Source organism: Dryobates pubescens, chromosome 12, assembly GCF_014839835.1.
Source record: "Dryobates pubescens isolate bDryPub1 chromosome 12, bDryPub1.pri, whole genome shotgun sequence".
Taxonomy (NCBI): domain Eukaryota; kingdom Metazoa; phylum Chordata; class Aves; order Piciformes; family Picidae; genus Dryobates; species Dryobates pubescens.
The window spans coordinates 16,705,522-16,730,928 of NC_071623.1; the positions used below are offsets into that span (position 1 = coordinate 16,705,522).

At 42.1% G+C, this 25,407-nt stretch overlaps 1 protein-coding gene across 2 annotated transcripts in view; it reads right to left on the reverse strand.

Annotated features, from left to right (window-relative positions):
* Positions 1–10,019: 10,019 nt before the first annotated feature.
* Positions 10,020–25,407, reverse strand: part of AGPAT3 (1-acylglycerol-3-phosphate O-acyltransferase 3) — a 95,770-nt gene continuing 80,382 nt past the window's right edge. For both annotated transcript variants that reach the window (XM_054165864.1, XM_054165863.1), the window contains 7 exons: positions 21,109–21,278; positions 20,788–20,949; positions 17,838–17,991; positions 17,274–17,376; positions 14,485–14,560; positions 11,639–11,837; positions 10,020–11,018 (listed from right to left, as the gene is read on the reverse strand). In XM_054165864.1, the coding sequence (XP_054021839.1) occupies positions 10,930–11,018; positions 11,639–11,837; positions 14,485–14,560; positions 17,274–17,376; positions 17,838–17,991; positions 20,788–20,949; positions 21,109–21,278 (953 nt within the window). In that variant the 3' untranslated portion in view covers positions 10,020–10,929. The remainder of the gene's footprint in view (positions 11,019–11,638; positions 11,838–14,484; positions 14,561–17,273; positions 17,377–17,837; positions 17,992–20,787; positions 20,950–21,108; positions 21,279–25,407) is intronic.

A 25,407-nucleotide genomic window follows, 5' to 3' on the forward strand; every position in this document is an offset into this window, starting at 1 on the left:
GAAAGCCAGAGAGGAAAATCTGGAGGTAGTGACAGTTTGGGTGCCACATCTGAATCCATGCTGAAATCTCAGGGAGCCAAAAGAATTAAAACACCTGACTCCCTCAGACCGGAAAGGAAGTCACGTGCCTAATCCTATTAGTGCCTGTGAAATTCCCACACCAAACATTAGCTCCAGAAGTTGCTCCACTGAGAGATCCCTTTGAGAGCAAGTTAAAAACCTAACCCAGCACCCTTACTGCTTCAGTGCAATTTGCTCTCTCTAACCACGTTATTGCATTGGAGTTAACTACAATCATTTATGTTCCATTATGTGCGGTACTTAATTTAGATAGGCCAACTGCCTTCTTGTATGGATGCCAGCAAAACAGTGCAGTCTCAGGAAAAAACAAGTTGCAGGCTGTGGCTCCGGGCTGGGGGTGGTGGTGGTATGTTATTTGTTTGTTCCCATCTGACAGGAAGCTAACCCTGCTCTGGGCAAATTTCCTTTCCCAAAACCAGAGTTTTACTCCACAGCACATCATTGTGTCTTGCCCACACACAGCCAAAGAATATTCAGAAGCCCTTTCAGAGGCACTTCTTGGTGCTTTGAGGTCTTCTCCATCTTTGGCTGAGCCTTTAACATTAATTTAATCAGACAACCAATATGGCATTTGCTAGGCAAACTCTTTTATCATGCTCAGTTGGTAAGTGTCACTCTGAACCTACCTGCTGGCAGAGAAAGCAGGCAACGCTTCCCCATCCTTCTGGCAGAATATGCCACAATAACTCAAATAAATGCTCTGTACTGAAAAACTCCAATTCCTTAAAGAGAGGAAAAAAGTTAATATATTCTTTTAAAATACAAGAGATTTGGAATAAAGCTCTGTAAATGATGGGAATAAGGCAATTATGTTCTGAGTGTAACGTAAGAGGAAACAAAGCAGCAAAACAGGGTAAAAGGTCTAACAGGAGAGAGCTTGGTCTGCCCATTCAGGCATTTTCCCAATGCTTCGTTTTTGTGCAACTGCTTACAGGAATGCCTTATGACTGGACAAAAGCCCACTTGTGCATAACACAAGTTGGCCTCCTTTGCTCACACATGACACTTGCAGAAGTTGTGTGAAGAGAGGAGTAACTGCATTGGGAAGGATTTCCCCCCTGCGAGCCTCAGGAGATCAGCTCAGCGGACAGCACTTTTGCAACCTGCAATTCAGCTTTGCTGTACAAGGTACAGAAGACAGTAGCTACAAGATCTGCAGTCCTACATCTACTGTCCTCACTTGCCTTCAAAGAGGTTAAGTGTAACTATCAGCTCTCTGAGGCAAATTTCTGACTGGTGATCCCTAAGGAGACAATGACACATACCCCAGTCACTGCCATGGTCTTAACAGGATTTAGTTCAAATAAACTCATCCTAAACATCACCACGCAAATGAAAACATTTGGATGACCAAACAAGCTGCAGGGTCTATATTCTGCTTCACAAGTCCTGCCTGGCTGATTATCAAATGGAGAGCCTCAACCAGATGTAATAAGGCACAGAATGGTCCTTCTTTCTGTGAACCAACTACGAAAAGGCTTACACTTCCTGGGGTCATGGGAAAAACAAGAATGCCAGGGGGATGCCTAAAGCACTGCCATGTGAGCCTTATCTCCATGGATTGGAAGAAGCAGCCTGTAACAGCATACTTCAGTGTATCTGCATGATAGAGAGCTACAATTAAAAGCCTAATCTTTACTGTATAACTTTTGCTACAGCTGAATTAAAGACGGGGAAAAGGAGAGCATAAGACTTTCCTACTTGTGACAAGGAGCTTTGAGCTGATAGGAAGCACAGAAGAAACAGCATTTTCCTGAAAATCCTTTGACAGTTTGTACCTCATTGCAAAGGTGGAACATCTATGCACACTCTTAAATCCTGTCTAGTTTCCTCCTTCTAATGATTTTCCCAATAAATGGAGTGACCACTTGTAAATTCGTTGGACAAGTAAATGAAAGGAGTATCATAAGACAACTAGCCCACTGCTGAATTCAGCTTCTGCAAATGTTGCTCCCTACATCAGCAGGACGAAAAACAAAAGGCAGCATGCATCACAAGTCACTGCAAAGAGAAAACAAACAAATCTGTCATCAAAGGCAGCTGTGCTCTGTGCCACGTTCTTTGCAATCACCTCCCTGGAAACCTGTCAGTTATGTGCCCAGGGTCTGTGCAGAGGCATTTACCACAGGTGGCAAGGTGGCATCTGCTTTTGGTAGTCTGCTCTCAAGCAAATATCTTGGTAAGCAACGTGCTTTGCCTTTCCAGCAGTAAGCAGGAATGTCTGTGCCAGTCACACCACCTCACGTGGCACAGCTCCAGCCCCAGCAGGCTCGTACAGAGCAATCCTGCCCCTTTGGCACACACCTTTATCACAGCAGGAACATAATGATGTTTGCATTAGAGAAGATATTTATATATCTTATATGATATATGAATATTATACCATATGTTGTATGATACACCAGTATCATAGAGACTATTCTTGTAGCTGACCAATAAACCCCTGGAAGGGAAGAAGGCTCCAGGGAGATAAGGTGCCTGTGAAGCTCAGGAAGCAATGCAGAGTGTGACTGACCACAGCTGGTGCAAGCAAACTGACCTCACCTAACCACAAAGGGGTCTGGAGAGCAGCTTTTATTTTAGATACACAGCTATCAACAGCTGAATGGATCAGCTGGTGGTGTAAACATCTCTCTGACCTATGCAGAGCAGCACAGGGGGAATGAATGAACAGTTTAGCATCACATAAGAGTATAAGAGTATAAAAACTAACAACAAATATTGAAAGAGGAGTAGGCTTGAGCTGCCTTCAACCCATATGTTCATGAGCAGCTGGGGATGTGAAGCATCATGACAGTGAGCATGTCAAGGACCAGTGATGGAGAACATGTTGGCATTGTGCTCGAACTGTGTACTGCCACTGCAGTAGCTTACTGTGTGTAACTCACATTTGTGTTGTGCTTTCAGAATAATTTGTAGTGTGATGGTAAATCAGAAATCCCACAAAACAACAACTACCTTGTAAATAAGTGTAAAGTTCATACTGAGTATTACACTTGCCACACCTGAGATATCCAAAAGACCCCAGTCAGAGTATTAGATCCTGAAATACATACCTGTATGTTTATGGATGTGAATCCATAGGTTGGCAAAATCCAGAAGAGCATTTCATTAACCCATAACACAGTTATTAACCTTCTATCTACCTATAAAAAAAAAAGTTACACAAAGTTTTGTTTCACTGATGCAGTCAGTTTGTCAACTGTCTCAGGAACACATTCCAGGTTTAGATGTACAATGTACATTCACCTGTTCTTCCCCACAAAAAGCCCTCTGTCCAGCATAACTGCAGTCAGGACAAATGGAGTAGTGCATCTGAAACATGAATTCACTCCCATTGCAGTAGCTGATTGTGCCTAGTGCTGAGGATACAGTATCACTTTTACTGAATTCCAGGCTCTTTTCCCCAATCTAGTGCAATACTGGGGGGAAAAGGGTGGAATAAGTGAGAGAAGGAATCTAGAAGTGCTACACCCAGAAGGCACCACTACCACCACAGTGAATTTCCTACTAAGTTTGCAAATAGAGAGTGTTTAAGAAGCTCCCACAACCTAAATGCCACTGTGGACTGCTTAGTACAGAAACAAACCACCTAACAACCCTTCCTGTACCTTCATCCAAGTTGAAGATGCTTTCTTCCATTTCCACAGCTACTTTACACAGGGCTGTCTGGCTGTCAAAGCCTCTGGTGACACGCTGCTCTGGTAAACTACCCTACACCCACACTACCCACTGCTGCCACTTCTCCAGTATATAGAGCAAGAGAAAGCAGCTCAGGAAAGAGGACTTGCAGAAGGGAAAGTGAACAGGCCATGAGAGAAAACAGGTGCCTCTGAGGATGAGAATTAACAACAGTACTATCTCTTCTCAGATTTGAATAAATTTACAGCCAGCTTACCCTGATGGAGCCTCAGCCTCGGGTTTACTTTGGAGGATTCTTCAGGAAAGGAACACGCATCCCCAAATCCTGGTCATTTGGAGGAGGCATGCAAAACTAAGTTTTTCCAAATGCTAATGGTACTGCACTGTCCCTCCACAGTTCCTCATGACTGACTTAGTAAAGGGAACAGGTTAGGTTTTTCTTTACTCCAGGACCCCACAAAACAATCCACTCAGATTATTGCTGTGGACGCATGGCCCTCCCATGGATCAATCTGCAGCATAAATGGAAATAAAAGCAAGGCAGGCAAAAAGAAAACAGCCCTTAGTGCATATTTAGTTACAAATACCAGAGTGGCAAATAGGCAAAGAATGCAGAGCTTCCAATGAATGTTACAAAAACACCGGGCAGTTGCCCTTTTTCATTCAAGCACAATGAAAAACCCCCTTTGAGGCAGTTATCTCGTGCACAAAATCATGTACAGTTAAAAGAAGCAACTGAAAGCACGAACGAGATTCTAACATACAGTACTTTCACACAGCCAAAGCTATTTTATTTTACAAGGTGAGTCTTTTTGCCTTCATCTTTCTCTGAAAGCCCAGTAAAGACAGCAGGAACTACTGAAGCGAAATGGAGAGACAACTACAAAGTAATAGTTGCATAGCACTGCAAACCTGCGTATTTGTTGTGGGCACAGATCTTAGTAGAAACTACAGTAGGTGACAGGGTTGACTTTTCTTAATAGCCTCTTAGGTGTGTTTTTTTTAAACCAGATTCAGACACATCTTTTCCAAGTATCATAAAATCAAGTGTAAGAAATAACTGTAAAAATGTACAAAAAAATATATACACGTGCACAGCAAATGCATACCCTGTGTAGTTTTGTTACTCCTTAGATTTGGCTAACAGTGATCATCTGGTGCTTACACTGCCCTTCCAGTGCCATATGTGTAACAGCTCTGTGGAGTTAAGGATGGCGAGTTCTCCTCTCAGAGAGAAGGTTGTAATTAAAGCTACAGTACTTGCTGGTGATGCTTAAGGAATGAGCGACAGGCCAGCTGACAGCGGCCACCTGCTGCTCAGGCAAGCAGCATTCGGTTGTCACAAGGTACAGCTCTGACAAGGCTGAAGCAAAATAATGTGAAGGGACACAGCTTGGCTCTCTGCATAGATGCACATGCACGTTAACACAGGACATCCATAGAACCAGTTCATGTCTTGAGGGGAGACAACAATTAATTCCCAGATTAGCCTCTGCTGCCCACTTTTCCTCCCTTTCTAAATTAGATTTTAGTGTGAAGAGTAAACAGATTGGTTTTGCTTGGAAATCATGGAATCACAGAATTGTCAGGGTTGGAAGGGACCCTCAAGGATCATCCAGTTCCAACTGCCCTGCCATGGGCAGGGACACCTCACACTAGATCAAGTTGCTCAGAGCCACATCTAGCCTGACCTCCAGGGATGGGGCTTCTACCATCTTGGCCAAAAAACACCCAAAAAACCCAAACAAAAAACCACACACAAACCCACCACCAAAAGAAAACTTATGTAAGACTGCAAATTGGTGGTGGCAGTTCCCATGCTAAAGAACACTTCCACTTCAGATTTTAAAAGCACTATTCTGGATTCTGCTAAAGCATCTCTATTTAAATTACATTTCCCCTTAAAAAGATAAAACACAGCTTCTGATAATGTAAAGCTTCTTTGAAATAGAACTGAAGTGAAAGTGCCCAGATTAACTTCCTTCACAGTTCAAAAACTGCAGGTATTATATTTTAAGAAATATAAGCAACTTCCCATAAACCTAGAGAGGCTGGGGAACACGTTCGGTGTACAGATGTCAATTCACCAGCTTTCCAGTTCCAAAGTGTAAAATACATTCATGAGGGTTTCCTGGTGACTATCACACGTGATGCAGACACTGTAAAACTGACTTACAGAAAGTTTCCCCTCAAAACCACAGAAGGTAAAAAAATCCAAGAATCTGCAAGGATCTTGATGCAGAGACTGTGGAGAGGATCAGATAGTCTCCAAGACAAACAGGGGTGGCAGAATAAGTGTGGTAGAATAAGAGTTGCCATCTGCAAGACAAACTCTTATTCTAATCATGTGAACCTGGCATGGATTACCTTGCTAAGTTGTCACAGGAGGTATTGGCATTGTATTGGCATCAGAGCTTGCCTGCCCCCACACAAATGTCTCTCTGGTTCCAAATGTCCTGGCAATTGTTCCATTTTCTCAGGGCAAGAATTTGGCTGGACCTGTCCATGTTCTTGATCCTTCCAGTCATGCACCTTGCAGCCCTCAGTACAGCTGCCACCTGTTTCCGATCCCAGCTTCACTCAGCAGTGGCAGCCCTGGAGCAGCCCATTATGGATCAAAAGGTTCAGAAATAAGGAAACAAGCAGCTGTGACAAGCTGGGTTGAAGTCCAAATTCATTGTTACCATTAGCGGGCTGGGCTTCTTTCCACAGGCACAAACCAGAAGGTGTGCAGTGATCACCTGTTGTGAACCAGGAACTGCACACCAAGTGACATAAAACATACGGGCATCCAGGAGATGGTGTGAGCTACACTGCTCCATTCAATTTTCAAAGGGAATCTAGAAGTGAATTTTTCACTTTTATCTTCATTGGCCTCCAGCATCTGAACAAGACACTCTTGGGTAAGATCTGCCCAGAATTGGCCTCAGATTTGTTAATGCATATTTCTCCAAGACACCAAAAGAAGCGAGTATTTGTCTTCAATCCAAAGCACCGCATAGCATGAACTCAGCATTATTACAAACCTCTAACCCCACATTCTTTAATCAAAATGAACATGAAACCAAACCAGATTTTCAGTAGTTCCAGACAGAAATGATACCTTTAGCAATTAGGAGATGTACAGTGACCCCTACTTGCTAGTTACTGTTAGCAAAGATCTTGTCCCAGCTCCCTTCCATCAGTTGCACCAATGCCAGAGGTACCTGCTACCATGTAGTGATAGCCTCTGTAAGCAGGCCTGGGTAAAACTTCTCTTCCCTAATAGAACTTTTGCTCTGATGCAGCTAAATTGCATGGCTGCTTAAACACAATGGTGTTACTTCACACCTACTTGAGCATGTCAACCAGTGCCAAAATGCAGGAAGGAAAAAACCCAGCTGTGTGAGAGAATTTCTGAAGGATCGGTTGAACTGGAAAGCTCTACCAGCTAAGAGCCACCTGCAGAAAATATGGGCAAACAAATATACAGACATCAGTGATGGAGAAAAGTGGAAGTGAGCAGACACTGCCTTCTTCAGTGAGTACTAGGCAATTAAGACAAAGGATGTAGTCATATTCATTGGTCATCAATTAAGTGTAGAGCCCTTCAAGATAAGTGAAAGCACAACAAAGGAACATTGCCCATGCTCTTTGTGCCAGAGACAGATATTTTGCTCAGTGATGCAAAGTCAACTGCAAGAGCACATTCAGCCCACAATGAGCAATAGACAACTGAAATCCCTCTGGAGCCAAGACCTCTGGATATCAGTTATCACAGTATCACAGTATCACCAAGGTTGGAAGAGACCCCAAAGATCATCAAGTCCAACCTTATCTTCAGCACCAGCTTTTTGTGCCTTCCTAACTGGCAGAGGCTACAATACCAGCAGCCTCCAAGCTCTCCCACCAGGTTCTTAGGTGTTAGGTCAAGGGGATGCTACCTTGGAACTGCAAATCCCACTTCGAGAGCAACATCATTGCTCTTCACGACAATGACAACTGCTGCCAAGGCTGAGAGCATAACATCTGTCCACATTAGTCTGAGAACCATTCATCTTCACGTCAATGCTGAACTCCATGGCAAGTCGATACTGAAGAACATTGTATTTAGCTGAACAGCCAAGCGACAGATGAAAGTTTTGACAGGTGGAGAAAGCAAGCTCTCCTACAGCTTCAAGTTTATTAAACCTAGCATGGTTGAAAAGCAAAAGACAAAAAACATGATAGATTTTTGTTTATTATTGCTCTTAAAGGGCTTGGTAGTCAAATATACAAGCTATGTTCTATTAAACCAGAAGAAAATATGATATAAAATCTATGCTCACTTTTCCAATCCAAGCCACTTGCTAATCTTCATTAGTGACATTAACTTCAGCTATTGCCAGTCATTTTAATTTATGTACACTCTGTGTAGGTGTGTGCAGGGCTGTGTGTAAAACCCCCCATTTGAGGAGATAAAATTCAAAATTAAGATTTGTGTTGGGTTTTGTACTGGTTTGTGCATTGCTGGGTATTTCAGTTTTCCAAATCATTACTGATATGCTTACAAGAGCAAAGGTTAAGGAACTGATGATGCATTTACTATAGTTTCAAAAAAGAAATTATGACTAGTAAGTTCTGATAAGAAAATATGAAATGCTGATTATTCTCCCCTTGATGTACATGCACTAATCCCATGATTCTGAATAGGGAATTACATGCACTAAGAGGAGAAAAGAATCCCATAAAGAGAAAGGCTATTCACTCCCTTCTCCTTTAAGCATCTCCCTTCTTCTTAGCATTAAGAAGGGATTTATTTTGTTACATTTTTGTCATGCCCATTAATATACTGCTCAAAATGTAAGTATAAAACAGTCAACCGTCAGCCTGCTTTGCAAGTCTCACTCTGCTAAGCCAGTACAATTTATATATACTCAATATCATCTTCAGGAAGCAAGTATACAGCATTTTAACACCTTTCTAAGAAGCAAGAATTATATCCATTACTGAAGAAAAACGAAATAAAATAAAGGGGAAAAAACCCCCAACCCTCAGTGCTTTTAGTCCTCGGGTTAAAAAAAACCAACAGACAAAACAACAAACAAACAGGGAGAAGTCAGAGCATTTGGAAGCCTATCCAGATTTGAAGTACAAAAACATTCAGCAAGGAAACCAGTCATGCCTAGGCTCTGCTCTCCTCAGTTCCCAAAGCATATTCCAAACTCCACTAAGATTCACAACAGGGTTGCGTCCTCTATCTTAGGGAAGATTTATTGAGGGGATGAAGATGACATACTAGTGCTGGGGCTATGGGTACAATGATTCAGTGAGAATGAGTCTAACAGGAGACAAGACAACATAGGTCATCCTTCAAATCCTCTTGTTGAAAAGACCACAAATAAAAATCAAGTGCATGACAGAACAGTGATTAATGACCCCGAGTAAAATCTGTTTCTAGGTTACAAAATTGCTCTTCCAGTGTTTGAAAACAGAAAAATCTGTGGGAGAAGAGGTTACATTCCAACAGTTAGAGTAAATATGGAAAGATGGTAAATTATTACTCTCTTATCTTGGTTACTAGAGCAAAGATGAAAACAATGACCAGTGCTTTGATAAGATCTGCTCCTTACAAAAATGAGACAAATATTCTAGTGGCAGCTGGGTTAAAAATACAGGTCCCAAGGGTCAAGCTCCTGCCCTCAGCTGTAGTGCCGCAACCCAAGTCACCAGCTTCTGAGTGTAACCAAACGCAGACTGTGGCCTTCAGACTTGGACATACAGGCAGTGTCTGTCTGTTTGCAAACATTTGTCCATCAATCTACAAAAATCTTCCAATGTGCGTTTGTGTAAAAGAAGAAGAAAAGGAGAAAACCCCCAAACCTCCCAACCCCCCACCCACCCAACCAAAACAAGAGAGACATGTACAGTCATGATTCTGATCTCTAATTTTCAATGAAAAAACCCAAAGGTGAACAAGCAAAACTAAAGATACTGAAAATCCCTGAAGAGGCCCCATAGTCTTTCTAATGCTCAACAGCACAGCTCACCTTCAAATATACTTCACAGTAACATCTAAAGCACGACCAAGTAGAATGTGCAGCACACCCTTATCATTACAGCACGCAGGATGAGAGCCTGGCCCCTTCTCTTTAAAACTCTCATTAAAAGTTCAAGAGATGCCAGTGTGTGAAATCTGATTGCTACAGACCTCTCCATTTCAAGTTTTTGTGAAAGAAGACATTTTGAAAACCATTGTGCTGATTTCTGCTGCTACTGAGAGAGGCTGGCTGAACTGGACTTTGGTGATGAGAGATGCAAACAGAAATAGGAGGAGAACACGTTCGGACCAACAGAGCAGATTGCCTTCTTTGAACAACTCTGAATCCCTGGGACACCATCAATTCAGAAAACAGAACAAGCCCAGACAGATTTAAAATTGTCATACCTGTATGACGTGTAACAGGGCAAACACTCAAGACTGAAATAATGTTTTGAAATTAGACTTGAGCAGTTAGCAGCAGATAAGAGAATTTCATACTGTTTTAATACTAGTGGAACTGTTCTATGGGACGTGCTGATCAGTAACACACTGCTTCCAAATTCCTCTCTCCTCCATTCTCTCGCATTACAGAGCTTTTAAGACCTTGCCTGAAAATAAAAAGGATCAGTGTAACATACAAGTAGGATTTCTCCTGTAGCCATGACAACACGGCCTTTCCAAAACGACTCTACCCCAGTGAACACCTGTCAATTTAAGATCATTTTTTTTTTTTGTCTGGCTCATTAATAAAAAAAGTTGGAAATCGACAAACATTACGTTGGCTTTAGCAAGAGGAAACATTCAATGGCTCCTGTAGTAAAAGTGAGTGTAGTGCTCTTGACAGAAACCAGCATACTCAGTCATCTGAAGATGCATGTGGCTATAAGCCAATGCCCTCTTTCTCCCTCCAACCCCCAAGTCCCACACCAAAGCAAGAAAAAAACCAAAATCAGTTTCTTCTTCCACCCCCCCCCCCAGATTTTCTCCCATAGTTTGACTACAGTAATCCTTAAACAGGCAGAAAAATTGATGCGTTCTCTTCAGTTGATGCCTCCAACTTCTTCATTCTTGGCTCAAGTTTTATTCATTATTATTAGTCAACAGTTATTAAGAAAAAGATAGTTTCTAAGTGTTTGTTGTTGGTTTGTGACTGAAGTTACTCGGATACCATAGTCTGGTTATGTGTGCTGAACGGCAGCTGTCAGTTACTCCTTTTTCTTGAATTCTTGGTTGCCGTAGCTGGAGCCTTTTTCTATTTCAGTCACTCCTATCAGTCTACGAACTCCAAAGGAAGCTTTAAAACACAACAGAGAAATGGGAGGCATATTAAAAACAGCTCAAGTATTTGGGAAGTTAAATGCAAACACACAAGTAGAACCAGCATGAGCCAACCCAAGGGCCTCAGGACTGCAGTGACTACAGACCAACAAGTGTTCTGGATGAGGCTGCACATGGATCACAGCTCAGATGCCACTGAAAGAGGAGGACAATCCAGATTCAAATATATAATTAATGTTTCTGTGTTGATTAACAGGACAGGTAGTATGAACACTGAAGTATATCCCTTCCCCTCTTGTTGCTTTTTTCTGGTAGAGAAGGGCTTTTTGTTTGAGGGTGAAGGGTTGGGAGCTCTCTCTGATTTTCAGTTGGTGTTTTGTTTGCTTTGGGGTTTGTTTATTTGGTTTTTGTTCAGTTGGGTCTTTTTAATTCACAGACAGGGTGTGCAGTACAAGTATTTTCTCCTTCAGGTATAAAGGCAAGCCTCAGATACAAAGGCAAGCCTGCCTGGATCTGAGTGAGCTCTAAGTACTCTTCTGTAGGCCCCATTCATATTAATTAATACACAGAACATATTTGAGGTAGTGGATTCTGTTATTGTCACTTTGGGATTAGGATCTTTTCTGCTTTTATTACCTGCTCCAACAAGTCCCAGGAATGCAAGGATAAGGAGAGGTGATCCACTTGCAAAAACTCCAAAGCCAAATGTGAAGAGAGGAGAAAGGAGAACTGTAGCCCAAAAAAGAAAGTTTAGGAGAGTCCATGGTCTCCTAGGAGGTTTAAACTGCTGGCCAGGAAATACGCCTTCTTTATTATACATCTCTTGCAAAGCATCCTGGAAGAGAGAGAAGACACATTCATAATGTTTGCAATAAGCAATCCAACACTAGTGAAGTCCAGGATAACATCAAGGATAGTATCTGTGGCAAGATAACAGTCAAGAGTTCACTGCAGCCCCTTCCATCTGCTGTCATTTATTTGGGCACTTCAGCTGATCACTGAGGCTATCATATTGGCCCTCTTAAGGCAATCTTGGCGGCTATTAGTAACTGAAGCCATGTCAGCCTCTTCACTACCAACCAGGCCAGAAGCCCCTTTGCTGGAGGCTTTTCTCATCCTGTTTTTAATTCTGGAAAGGTGAGCAGGATTCAGCAAAGCACAGCAGAAAAATGCTGAAGGAAGGCAAAGCACAAGCTAACCAGTGATAACCCCAAGACTTCGGCAGAGCAGTTACATCCTGAGCTGAACCCGCAGAGAGATGCAATCATGAAACTCCTCACTCAGAGGAGAGCCATGTCCACAGTCTTCCCTTGGTTTGCAAGAACGTTCTGTAAGGTTTCCAAGCCAAGGTTTCCAAGGATGGCTGAAGTTTGGCTGTTTCTTCTTTTCCCCACTTAAGCTGTTTTAACTTTTCTTATCAAGGACTGAAGCACACAGCATTTCTTGCCAGTAACACAGCCTCTTCAGGACATACTCTGAGTGGGAAGAGAATTCCACCCACAGCATAGTGCTACCACCCTAAGACCATAGAATCAGAATACAGCCAGCTAGAAGAGACCTCAAAGATCATTCAGCCCAACCCTCAACCCAGCAATGAAGGGTCAACACTAAACCATGTCCCCAGTATGTAAAATACCCACATATACACATAATACCTCCCTGGTAACACCAAAGTTGAACACAGGTACAGCCAATATCAGCACAGAACACCAAACCCTCCATCTGCAAACCAAGCAGCGCAGTCTGCCCAAGGAATGGTACCAAGTGCGTGGCCAGTGCTGCATCTGCTTAACTCTGCATTTACTGTTTAACAAAGCAGGAGCCAAAGAAAGAAAGACCACCTCAGTAACACACATCTTAACACCTGTTCCCACAACCTGGCAATTTCTGAAGGAATTCTTCCATCTAAGAGCCTCTTCACAAGGGAATTACGTGATGGCACTCACTTGGTAGCAGGATTCAATGATCCCGAATTCTATCTGCATTTTTTTTTAAGCTCCCCAATCCTATATTACACTAACTAACCCACAAACTAGTTTGATACACCGGCTTATAGGCTAGGGAAGATGTCACTGGGAAGTGATTGCATCCCTGTACTTTGCCCTGGTGAGGCCACAGCTTGAGTACTGTGTTGAATTCTGGGTGCCACAGTATAGGAAAGACATTGAGATCCTGGAGCATGTCCAGAGAAGAGCAACGAGGCTGGTGAGGAGTTTGGAGGGCATGAGGCTGAGGGAGCTGGAGTTGTTTAGTCTGGAGAAGAGAAGGCCAAGGGGAGATCTTACTGCTCTCTACAACTACCTGAAATAAGGTTGTAGTGAGGCTGGTGCTAGCCTCGTCTCCCAAGTAACTAGCAACAAGAGAAGAGGAAATGGGTTTGAGTTGTGCCAGGGAAGGTTTAGATTAGATGTTAGGAAAAACTTCTTTATTGAGAGTGGTGAGGCATTGGAACAGGCTGCCCAGGGAGGTGGTGGAATTGCCATCCCTGGAGGTGTTCAAGAAGCTGCAGATGTGGTGCTTCAGGACACAGCTTAGTGGTCATGGTAACTGGGTTACATTTGGAGTTGATCTTAAAGGTCTTTTCCAGCCTCAGTGATTCTGTGATGATGGTTTTTGTAAGACAACTTCTGAACAAAATGAAACCCAGAACAATAGGGTGCCTACCTACAGACTAAGCATAAGATTGAAAATGCTGCAGCACAAGTCATCATAGCAGAAGAAAGCTCAAGATAGTTAAAGATTCTGTGCTCTGTTTCCCCCCAAAGATAAGCAACACAAGATACACATTTCCAGTTCAATGATCCATCCATTGGTGGCAAGGCTAATGCTGGGCAACATTAATTACAGTTTGCTCCTCCTCCCCATAGAATTTAAATCAGCAGCCAAGGAATTAACCATCTAGGGAAAAAAGGAAAAAAAAAAGAGACACAGGGCAAAGCTTTGGGCTGTTTGAAGGTCAGCTGCATCAGTCCCTGGCAGAAGATCCCAGAGACTCGCTGTACCATGCCACACACTGCTGCATTTCCAGGTGGCTGGAGAAAAGTGACAGCGTAAGAAAGATGAAAGCAGAGCAGAATTGCAGCTAAGAGCCAGGACTGGCTGCCGTGACAGAGTTATCACTCTTCTTGAGTGCATAAAAACACCCACAAGGAAATCAGAGCTTTTAGAAATGTATGACAGGGACCCAAGAGATGAAGAATATAAAAAGATCATGGATTGCTATTAGTCTTCCACAATTCAGGCACCTCTCTGAATCCCTTTGTGCTTCCTGGCAATTTGAGACCTACTCACTAGCCAGCCTCCTACAGCCAAGAGGCTCTTCTATACTGCTACTTCCAGCAGTTTGAGGGATGGCTGTGTAATTACACGTAATACTTCCATCTCTTCTCACTATCCAGGGAAAGAGTGTGCATTACTCAGTGCCCTAATACACAACCCCTGTGAAAGTCCCAAAAGAGAGAAAAGAAAGCAAAGCTGTTTACCTTTTCCTGGTAAAGCTTGTGAAGCCAGTTTGCAGCTTCCTTTTCATCTTGAGGGATATCTTCCAGAGGAAATCTCCTAGTTTAGTACAGAGATTAAAAAAATAAATATTAGAAAATCCAGGTATTTGACTCCAGACCTCTACTGTGGAAGATCTTCCATTCAATGAAGGGCATAAGCTACAGATAATACCGTCACTGATGGCAGAGGTCTTAAATGCAAAGAAGAACTAGGACTTAAATTTATACCCAATTCTCCATCTAAAAACTCAGATTCCTCAGACAATAAATTGTACAAGCTCCTGTGAACTTCAGACCACATTAGTGAAACAAGCACTTCCCATTCAAACACTGTTCTTCCTTCACCAAAACCAGCTCAGACTAAGGCACCCAGAGCTGGGAAAAGACAAGCAAGAGGCAAACTCCAGAATAATTATTTGTTACATTTTGTTAGTGAAAATTCCATTCAGGAAGGAATGGGAAGGGTGGTTAAAAAATTCACTTCATACCAGATCCAAGGAGAACCATCTTCTACAGTGACTAAACTTCTCTCTCCTTGCTTCTCCAGCCCTACAAATGGATGCATGCAGTTCTGGGTCCATATGAACATTATGCCCAGCTCCAGGTACTGACTTGACCTCACTGAGAACTAATACATTCCAATAATTTCTGATCCCGTAAACGAATTGCACATGAGATTTTACAGATTTACTTTCATTAGTTGTGTCAGGAGGAGCTGCTCGATTAAGATAAATAATGCTTAGTAAAAGCTCAGTAAAAAGTCACCTGCAGAAAGCTCTCTGGTAAAGTTGTTGCTGCACTGCTATCGCCACTAGAGGGTAGTCGCAGCAATAACATTTGGTAATTCAGCTGATTATCTTCCCTGGAGCCAGCCCGGAAAAAGGCTGGATCCTCTGCAGAGAGCTAAGCCTCTTACCACTGCACAAGTAGCTGCACACACATATACCGAGAACAAGAGCTTACGTGCTTCCTTGCTCTGAGCTGAGCTAAGCCAACTCGGCTGGCATGTTAAGGACATGCTTAATTTCCACCACAGAGACTGTAAAAAGAGTTTCCTTATTCTCATAGCTTCTGCTCCAAACCAAAAAAAAAAAAAAAGCTTCAAGTGTAGAAAAGCAGCCTGAGAAGGTTGGTTCAGTCCACAAAGATGTATGAAATCAAAGCTATCTGAACACAGTCATTGGTTTCTTGAATAGAGTACAATTAGTAATTTCATCTGGCAGCATCATCCTCAACAGAATTTTGTGAACCTGAACTTCTGCTAATGACTACTGAAAAACACATTTCTCCTCTTTCATCCCAATACCTCACCAAGAAATAAAACCAACTTCCATCTCCACTAGCAACCCATAGGATATTTAATTGCAGCTGCTCTTCAATGTATAATGTTATAGATATACATCTATGCAGGTGTACCCCAGACCTACCTAAATGCTACATCCATCTGCCATCAGTAGGGAATTACAGGTGGCAACTGCCTGACCACCTGTTTTGCTAACTGATAAGTTGTCTGCTCATTTTCCTCATCAGGAATACGTCTGGCAAGTGTAAAGAGTAAAAATTAAGCTCCTTGCAAATGAGTGACCCCATCACTCTCTCTCCACCACCTTTGCAGTTTTCGTTCCAACTGCAGACTAAAACGCAGTGAAAGTTGCAGTACCTGAGAACAGTACTGAACACATCCTTCCCTTCCCCATCAGGGCTGCAGCACTCTGCATTCCCTGGGATAGCATTTATTCCACAAATCTGCTGCTGCTGTATTTGACACAATGAATAATTATGTCACATGCAATTCCCTACAAAGTCTTTGTTGGGCACTTCAAGACACATCTACTTGCGTTACAGGTCAATGTATAGAACCATTGCCATGCATCTGCAATACACTGACCCAAAGCCAGAAGGGAGAAGTGTGTGGGGAAGTAGTGAAGTCCTTGTTTGGTTTTTTGGTCTTTTATTTTTCCCTCCCTTATTTAAAACCAAACATCAACCTTATCGTCAGAATGCAGCAATGTTTCCCAAAGTGTGGATGAAGTCTCCAGAGAAATAGAAGTGAACTGTGGAAAGAACCACCAGGCTGTTGTCTGGTCCAAACACAAAAGGGAATAGAAGACATTTAACAGGAAAGGTTCAGTATTTTTGTGATCCCAAGGATGCCTTTAAAGCAGAAGGCAATAAGGAAAAAGCAAGAAACACGTGCGTGTGCATGCTGGTGTGTACACGCTGCATGGAGTTAGGTGTTAGCAGCACTCTCTTGCCTGAAACAGTAAATGAGGAATGTGTAGAATGTCCCACCTCATTCATATGGTGTCTGAATTTCAGCACTATTTAACTTCTAATCTGCTAAACAAACCATGTGAGAGAAGGGGAGAAACTGGCCCAGTAAGGAGCTTTACACAATTGACTACAAGAGGCTACTGAAGTTGGACGAGGAAGAGGGCAGAACAGTTGGATTTCTGTTCCCAGCAAAGGAGGGAAAAAGGTAGACAAGTGTCCTCACTGCACTAAGCAGAGAAGCCCTGGAACAACAGCATGGTCATATCCAGGCTTAAAAGGTCTGTCCAGTGCTCTCTGACTTGCTGCAAGGGTGATACCATAGGATATGACATGAAAACAAACTGTAGCAGGGGATAAAACAGAAGGCCTATGTAGCTTGCAGAGAAACCTGAAGGAAAAGGAGGCTACAGGAAAGGCCATTTCCCTGTAAAATCTGAATACACTTTAACTTGCCAAAGCATGCATCTTAGGGCCCACCTTCATCATTATTTGCTCACCTTACACACATATCTGCTTCATATTTCTTCCCATAAAGAATTCCTAATAAAGATGGGTTCTTGTTTCCTCTGAAATTTAGTGTTACATCATACACTGCTGAAACTGTTGCAAAGAAAGAAAACATGGCTGTTACAGCAGCAATTCTAACACACAGACTGCCTGCATCCTTGCATCAAACAGCAGCAGAGCCTAGTGTGAGCCTTGCATGAGTGACATCAGGTAGCAGAGTCATTCACTCCTTTGTGTTTACACGTTGTGTTTATCTGTATCAGCCACTCGACATTCCCATCTAGGTAGCATGTGTGTTATCAAAACACGAGACAGCTTAATGAACTAAGCAACAATGATACATACCAAAGGTTTATTCTTTTTAAAGACTGGTATCTGAGAGTTATGTGGCAGTTTACAAATTAAGGGTTGACAAGCTGAATGCTAATTACTGCCAGCTCACTAATTGTAACGGATGTAATGAACAATCAACTACACTATGCTGTGCTACACAGACTATACTAAGCAATCCATTATCATTAATGCAAAGAACACACACGGTGGCTTGCCAGTACCTGTTCCCCTGAGACACTGGACAGCAGTGGTGAAACCTTTGGTTCTGGGCAACAGGTGGTATTTCAGTTTAGGCAAGCCCTTGGATTCAGCTACCTCCATGCTGATTCGATGCTTGGTCTCTGTGAAACGAGTTCCTTCACAATACAGGAGAAACTAGTACAAGACAAAAGGACAAAACCAAGGACATCTTGAGATCAATAGAAAATGTGTGTAAGATAAACATACATCCATGTTCACACTTCAGTTACCTCATTTGGTCATCAAGTATGAGGTATAAGCACCACCTCACAATTCATTTACAATTATATTTAATCTTAGCAACACTGGTAGTAAATTTAAAGTGACAAAAGGTCTTAATGGTTATACCTGAAATATTTACTTAAAAATAAATAAATTCAGAAATCCCTGAAGGCTTTGGCTGGCTGCTGCTGAACTGACCTACAAATCAGAAAAAGCAAGCCAAATATCAGCACACAACTGCTTTAGGAAAAAACATTCATCACTTCCTACCTTATTTAAAATATGTACTGTGCAACCAGAATGACTCACCTGAAGGCAGACTGCTTTGTCTGAAAGCTCTTCTTGATTTATTTTTTTCCCCCCTTTGTATCACTGGTGTTTATAAAAAATGGTGTTTCTCCCTAAAACCTGCACCATGTTAATCTTCTAAGGCACTGATCTGACTGTGGTATCCCGAGTAACTTAAAGAATTAAAGCCTCCCATACTGACTTCAAGCAGCACAAAACAGCAGTCTGTCCTCCAGCCCATATGTTGCCTCTGATCCAGTTGAGAGAGAGACTAGAAGCAATGCAAAGCGAAGAACAGACAAGCAAAGCCCTTCTAAAGGCCCCAGGGTGAATTTCTTTTTCTCCTTCACCTCTTTGAAAGGCAGACATCATTCCCATTGCACTAGCAATGGCAACATTGCTGCACTTGAACACATCAACCACTGCATCTCAGGCAAGCAATAGAGGGGAAGAAGGGCAGGCTGCTGCTACTCTCTCACAGCAGTATGATGCAATTCAAAAGAAGACTTGTCCAATGCTTTACTATGCATCTGGTGCTTCTCAGTACTGTGGTTGCTCACTTTTTCTCTGTAGAATCACAGAATATATCCAGTTTGAAGGGACCTCAAAGATCATCCAAGTCCAACCCTCAACCCAGCATTAAGGGGTCAATACTAAATCACATCCCTAAGCACCAGGTCCACACACTGCTTAAACACCTCCAGAGCTGGTGGGCACTCCACTACTGCTCTGGGCAGCCCATTCCAATGTTTGATAACCCTTTCAGCGAAGAAATATTTCCTAATATCCAGCCTGAACCTCCCCTGCTACAGCTTGAAACCATTTCCTCTACTGTCACCACAAAAGACAAGTTAAAGGAACATTAAAACTGCAAAGCCTAACACAAGAGCCTAACACCTGCCAAAGCTCAGTGAAAGAACAGCAGGAACTGGAACCACAATCTTTATCTAGCCCTTGAGGGTGTGTTCATTACAGAAACCTGACCAAGCGGCAAGGACAGCACAAGGTGCAGAACATAACACAATCTCAACCCCTGTCTGCAATGCAATTTCTTTCCTCTATAGCAAATGCTCACCCTCTTCTGTTCCACAGGGCAGAAATCTTGACCAAGTCTGTGAGTGAGGTACAGACTGCGCTGCAGTGCACGTATGAGAAAGACCTTACGAAGGAAAACTAAGCAGACAGCCTTAATTGTGGCATTTAGAATGCACAAGAATTAGGAAATTCATTTACTCAAGTCAATTTTAATCATGATTTAAATTAAGGAGCAGGAAGTCTTGATTTAAATAATCAATGCTTGCTGTCTTGCATTGATACTTTCACGTTGTTTTCACTAGAGACCAGCCCTTGGTTCTCAGTTTTAGAATCACTAAAAATACAGATTTGCAACCCAAGTACAGTCTGGAGAGTTTCATAATTGGTAGATTTTTTAAAATTTAGTGGGTTTTTTCAGTTCTAATCAGGAGGCTATATTAAATGTCATTCATATCCATACACTCCAGCAAGTTTTAAGCACATCCTCCAGATTCTTACGTTTTGTATCTTTGTAACGACAGAAAAATCACAAATGACACATTCGCAGTCCACTAGTTCAGGCTACTATTTCACTCTTCATTCTAGTAAGCTGTACTGGGTAATATTGAAAAACCACTTAAAATGCACAAAAAGCCTCTTAAAACTGGTTTATGAGCCAAATCACTGTACCTTACCTGCCCTGCTATAAAAGCAAACCAGTAAATTTGACAAAACATTTGTATTCGAAGCAAAAAGAAGGGTAACAGTCTGACTGTACCGCTGTGTTGCTGCAGTAAAACCTAACCAACATTGCATGGGAAGAACACTGGTGTTTCACCCCTGAAATGTGAATAGAAAAAGCGTAACTACAAAAGCAGATGTAAGCCTGCCATATGTTCTCTTTGCAACTTTTTGGGAAACCTACAACTTCACAGATCAAGGAACTCATTAACAAGAATTTCCTCTCAAAACTTCCTGTGTGCACTCACCCTTTTTTTGGTTTGTTTATGTGCCTTTTTAGCGTATTTCAGAAAATACAGGTTAAAGCTTAAGTAGCTGTTTTTACTAAGGATTCAGTAGTCAGACATGTTGTGGGGTTTTTTAAAGGTAAAAATAAGGTCAGACAAAATTAGCAAGTATTACTCAAGCCTGATTTCTAAATTGCCATCCAGCTTCTAGTTGTCTGTGCAAGCTTCTGAACTGTTTCCCAGATGATTTTCCTCAACAACAGGAAAACAGAGCATTTTACCAGCAGATCCCAAAAGACTTCCTGAAACAGAGCACAGGTTTTCCTTGACAAATAAAGCAGCAAGCTGATCTGATACAAAGGGCTACAGTGCCACATGAGTACATTTGTCACCATTTCACTTCTAGCAGAAGATACTAGAGGAGAAACCCAACACTTACCCACATATATTCAGGATAATCAGCCAAACGTTTTAGTCCTTCAATAACTGTATCTCTGTCTTCTTCCCATTTCCTTTTGCAGAAAACAATCTCAAGGAAGTACCATGTCCAGCCAATTAGGGGCACATACAGTAGCTCTCTCTTAGCAAGAACTTTGGAACTCTTGAAGAAAAACAAAAACCAACAATCAAAAAATGTCCTTTACCAATTTGCACAATGAGATCAAAGACATTCAAGATGATGAAAAGTTGACAGTTATCCAGAAACTTAAATGCAAAGTATCAGCCTGCAGATGAAAGGAAAGCTCATGGCCCCACATACCCCTAGCACTCCGAAGCGCTCTGTCATAGTCCAGCCACACAAGAAGTCGATTTCAAAGTTGTGATTCAAGATGATGATGACGTGCTCTTTCCCAAAGGTGTTCACTGTGGCCTCGTCTGAGAACAAGGTGCACTCCGTGCCTGACCACCATTCCAGCAGCATTACCAACTCTAACAGACATTATGAAGATGGAGAGAGGAGTTAGGGGTGCCCCATTTAGCATTCCATCTCTAGCCTCACTAGGTGCCTAGTCTCATCCCACTCCCAACAACACTGTCACTTTTCAAACCCAACCCAGTAGAGATTAAATGACTTCAGATGGGTATATACCAAGTGACATCACCACTCTAAAGCAGTATCTAGGGCACTAGAAACATGCACTATGGATAATTCAGGAAGTTTTTAGCAATGACAAGGTTGGGCATCGTATTATGAACATGAAATTTCATGATCGCTGGATAAAAGACTAAAAACTTTGTGCCTGAAAACACACAGTTGAGCTGTGGATTGCTCCACTAAATGAGTACAGTTTCTCCCAGGTGGAACACAAATTATGAATAGATGCAGCCTAATGCTTCTACTCAACATGAAGCAAACTTTATGGAGGTAAACAGACCAATAAAAGGCTTTTAAAGGGGTACAGTACCATAGATCTTCGGCAGTAGACTTTAATATTAGAACACAGGACTAAATTATTCTGCATTATGGTCAGAGTCAGAAGCACCAGAGAATTGAGCTTATTTACCAAAATACCCAAAGGCAGGAATGGTAGATTGTGTCTTTCTTCTACTGCAAAAGAAAGAGTGAGCCTTTTCCCCTCTCTGTTTTCTCCAGCTTCTTAATGTCCCAGCGTCTCTTCTACTCCACCCTGAGTATTTCCCTTATCACCTGCTCTTCTCATTTTCCACTTCACCCTTTTCATATCTTAAAAAAAAAAAACCCACACCAGCTTCCACTAAAATTCAGCACACACAGAACATAGTTGCTATGTTTAGCCTGTTTCTTTCATTTCAGTGTAATGACACAGATGGAAGGCATTGCTTGTATCATGGGACAACTATAAAAAGTATGAGAGTAGTTCATTCTCCCAGTAGGAAGATTTGCTTCCATGCAAACTGTAGTCATTGGTATTTTCTCATTTCAATGAGATATGAATGCAATCAAAATCTGGTTGCACAAATGTGGCAGTTAAAATGTCCAACTTTTCCCACATTACTACAACAAGCTTGCAGGATAAAACAACTGGAAGTCACTCCCTTAGTTCTTTACGTCAGGTTCTGCCAGGCACTATTTCCACTTTCCATTGGGAGGCCCTGGTTTGCAAAACTGAGCAGCACTTTCCTGCACAAGGGTTTCTGATCAGTGGGATCACAACAGGGTAACCTATTAATACAGATAAGTAAGAGTGGGTCCAATTTTGCACCATATCAAAGAAAGGGCAAACAGTACTTGGGTGAATGACACTGAAAGACAGTCCTGGTCTGCTGAAGATGCACAGCTTCTCTAGCACTATTTTTTTTCATTTGTCCTGTCCACATTACAACTTATCTACCAAGTTATTCTTCTGTGTCATTTTTAAGACTTGCTCATCTGGAGGTATTAAAAAAGTTATGCAACTTGCTGATCAAGAGACTGTAAGCCTGGTCAACTGGAAGTACAGTGGGGGATAGACAGAATATGCTAACTAGAGGTTTCTATCACTGTTTTCCAGATTTGCTTCCTTAGTGAATGATGTGATCTGTTTAGCCTGACTTAGTATTAGGGGAAAGAGGACAGCAAGAATGCCCTCAGTTGAGAGCTGTGCTCTTCCAAGCACGTGAAGGAGCATTCTCCACTACAGAAAAATGAAGTGCCAAATAGTACCAAACACAGTGTAGTACTCTGAGCAATTTTGCCTTTCCATTGCTATCTATGTAGTAAGGAGGAACATCTCCTGCACTTGCTAGAGTTGCTGCATTTTCTTATAAAAGCATAAAACAGAATGGGTGTTTCTTCTTCAAGATCAGAAAAGAGAAATCTGCAGAGGCAAGCGTGAGTTATTTTCTGCAGAGCAATTCGTGCACCATTCACTCTAAAATAGTGGAGGAAGCTTTACTTAGAGATTTGCCAGTGTTCATACTGAGAGAGGGAGGTTTGATGAGATGGAGAATTAATGTGAGGAAACAGATTGTCCTTTACAAGTGTGCTGATAAATGATGTAATTATAACCAGGAGTGGGCTCGTTTCCCTTTTTTGGGGTATGTGGGTTACAGCTCTCATTTCCTTTTTTTTTTGGGTATGTGGGTTACAGCTGTTTTGTGTGGCACTGATCCTGTCAGTGCCACAGCAAGCCCAGCCCTCTGAATGAAGGGATGGTGACACTATCTTGGCTTAGAGTACTTCCTGTAGAGGACAAACATCACCTTGCTACAACAAACTCCCTCCTGCAGTCAAGACTCTCACACACCACAGCCAGCAGGTTTATGGTATTGCAAGCCACTAAGAAGCAAAGCCAACAGGAGGAGTGGTGCACCTCTCATTTAAAATACTAACATTTGAGAGATCATTTTTGCCACCAGGCTAAAGGAAACATGCTGTGCTCTCCGTAGGTATGAGATACCTGAAAGGAGCTGATATAGGATAGCTTGAAGTACTTATTACCAAGTTTAAACTGAGACCAGAGCCTGACAGACCTTTTTCTGCCTGAATGTCTACCATGGACACTGGATAGAGTCTATCTCCTTCCCTTTCTGAAGCTGTGCTTTATGTAATTGAGAAGAGATACAGCAAGAATAGGGCATGGTTTTCAGCAGGACACAGCCAGATGCACAATCACAAGTGTATCTATCCCTGCACATCAATCCTCTGCTGGATGGGCACAGCCGATTCTGTTACAGACAGCTCTCACATGAACACCTTCAGCTTAAAACTAAACAGCTTGGAGTGAGCAAACAAAATGTATCATCTGGAGCAGAACACTAATCTACAGGTTCATTGCCAAAAGGCTTCCACATAACCAAATATATTTCATTATGAATGGCAGCATTTGGAAGTGCTGCATTTACACAGCTTACTTAATTCGCTATTAATCACAACTGAAGTGCACATTCTGTTGGCTCTTCCATTACAGGCCATCAGCACTCTGCAATCCCACGTAACAGTTATGTTAATTTTCATGGTTTCATTTCCTCAATCATTTGATCTGTAATAGGCTATACACAAGGAGTTATCTGAGGTACAACCCAATTATCTACTCAGCTTCTCCAAACCTTTTTTGAACAACAGGTTAGGTTATTTTCAGTGTATACAAGATATAACAGCATTTAAAGTGTGATTTTTCCATGCACATTGCTAACTTGTAAGAAATCAAGGGTCTGAACCTACAAGCCTTACAGGCACAAGCAGCTTGCATCCTCAGAAAAGCCAAATTATTAGTGCAACAATAGTTTCCAGGATGAGTTCAGATTTGGGATTATTCAAAGCACAGTAAGAAATTCTTACAAGCAAATAAAAGAAACTACCCCACATATCACCACTCCTCTCCTCTTCAACCAAGCCAATTTTGATGCTTCAAACTATGAGTTCTTCCATTAGAACACCGCTTCTCCTCACAGTTTGCCTGCCACTCTCTACTCGATTTCCTTTCTCCTGTGCTGCTTAGGCCACATTCTCAATAGGTAAGACAAAAAAATACAGGAAAGACAAAGACAACAAATCTGAAAAGAAACTGAAGTGGGCATTTGGAGACGTTTAGTTGATAGCACTTGACATCCATGATTTAAGAAATTTGAGTGCCTGTCAGTGGACTGCTCAGCTGCAATTTAAGTACTCATTTAGGTGACTCATTTACTCAAAGTGGGAGTTGGATGCTGAGCCCAGCACTAAGGTAAGTGGCCATGTATACTGGGAGGGGATGGAGAATGGAAACGAATTAGATGATTCACTGCTGAAACAGGAGGTGACATTTGGAGTAAGGAGTCTCCTAAACGTTCATTTCAGAAATCTAATCCCCTGCTAAGCTCTATGAGCATTAAAAAAGCCATCCATGGGGAGGAAGTTTTGCAAAGGCCTGAAAGAGAAGAGCAAAGCAGCTGCACTCATTGCAAAGCCATCCCACAGGCAGAAGAAGAAAAGAGTGACAAATTGCTCACCATAGGAGAAACTGGCAACACAGATTGACACTGCAGGGTGTAAGAGTACTCTGAAGTTGTTACACACTTCAGCTATAGAGGCACCTACACTAGATACTTTAAGACTGACATCTCCCTGCAGACCACACAGTCGACTTGAGCTCCTAATTAAGTGGTCCATGTTGTCCAT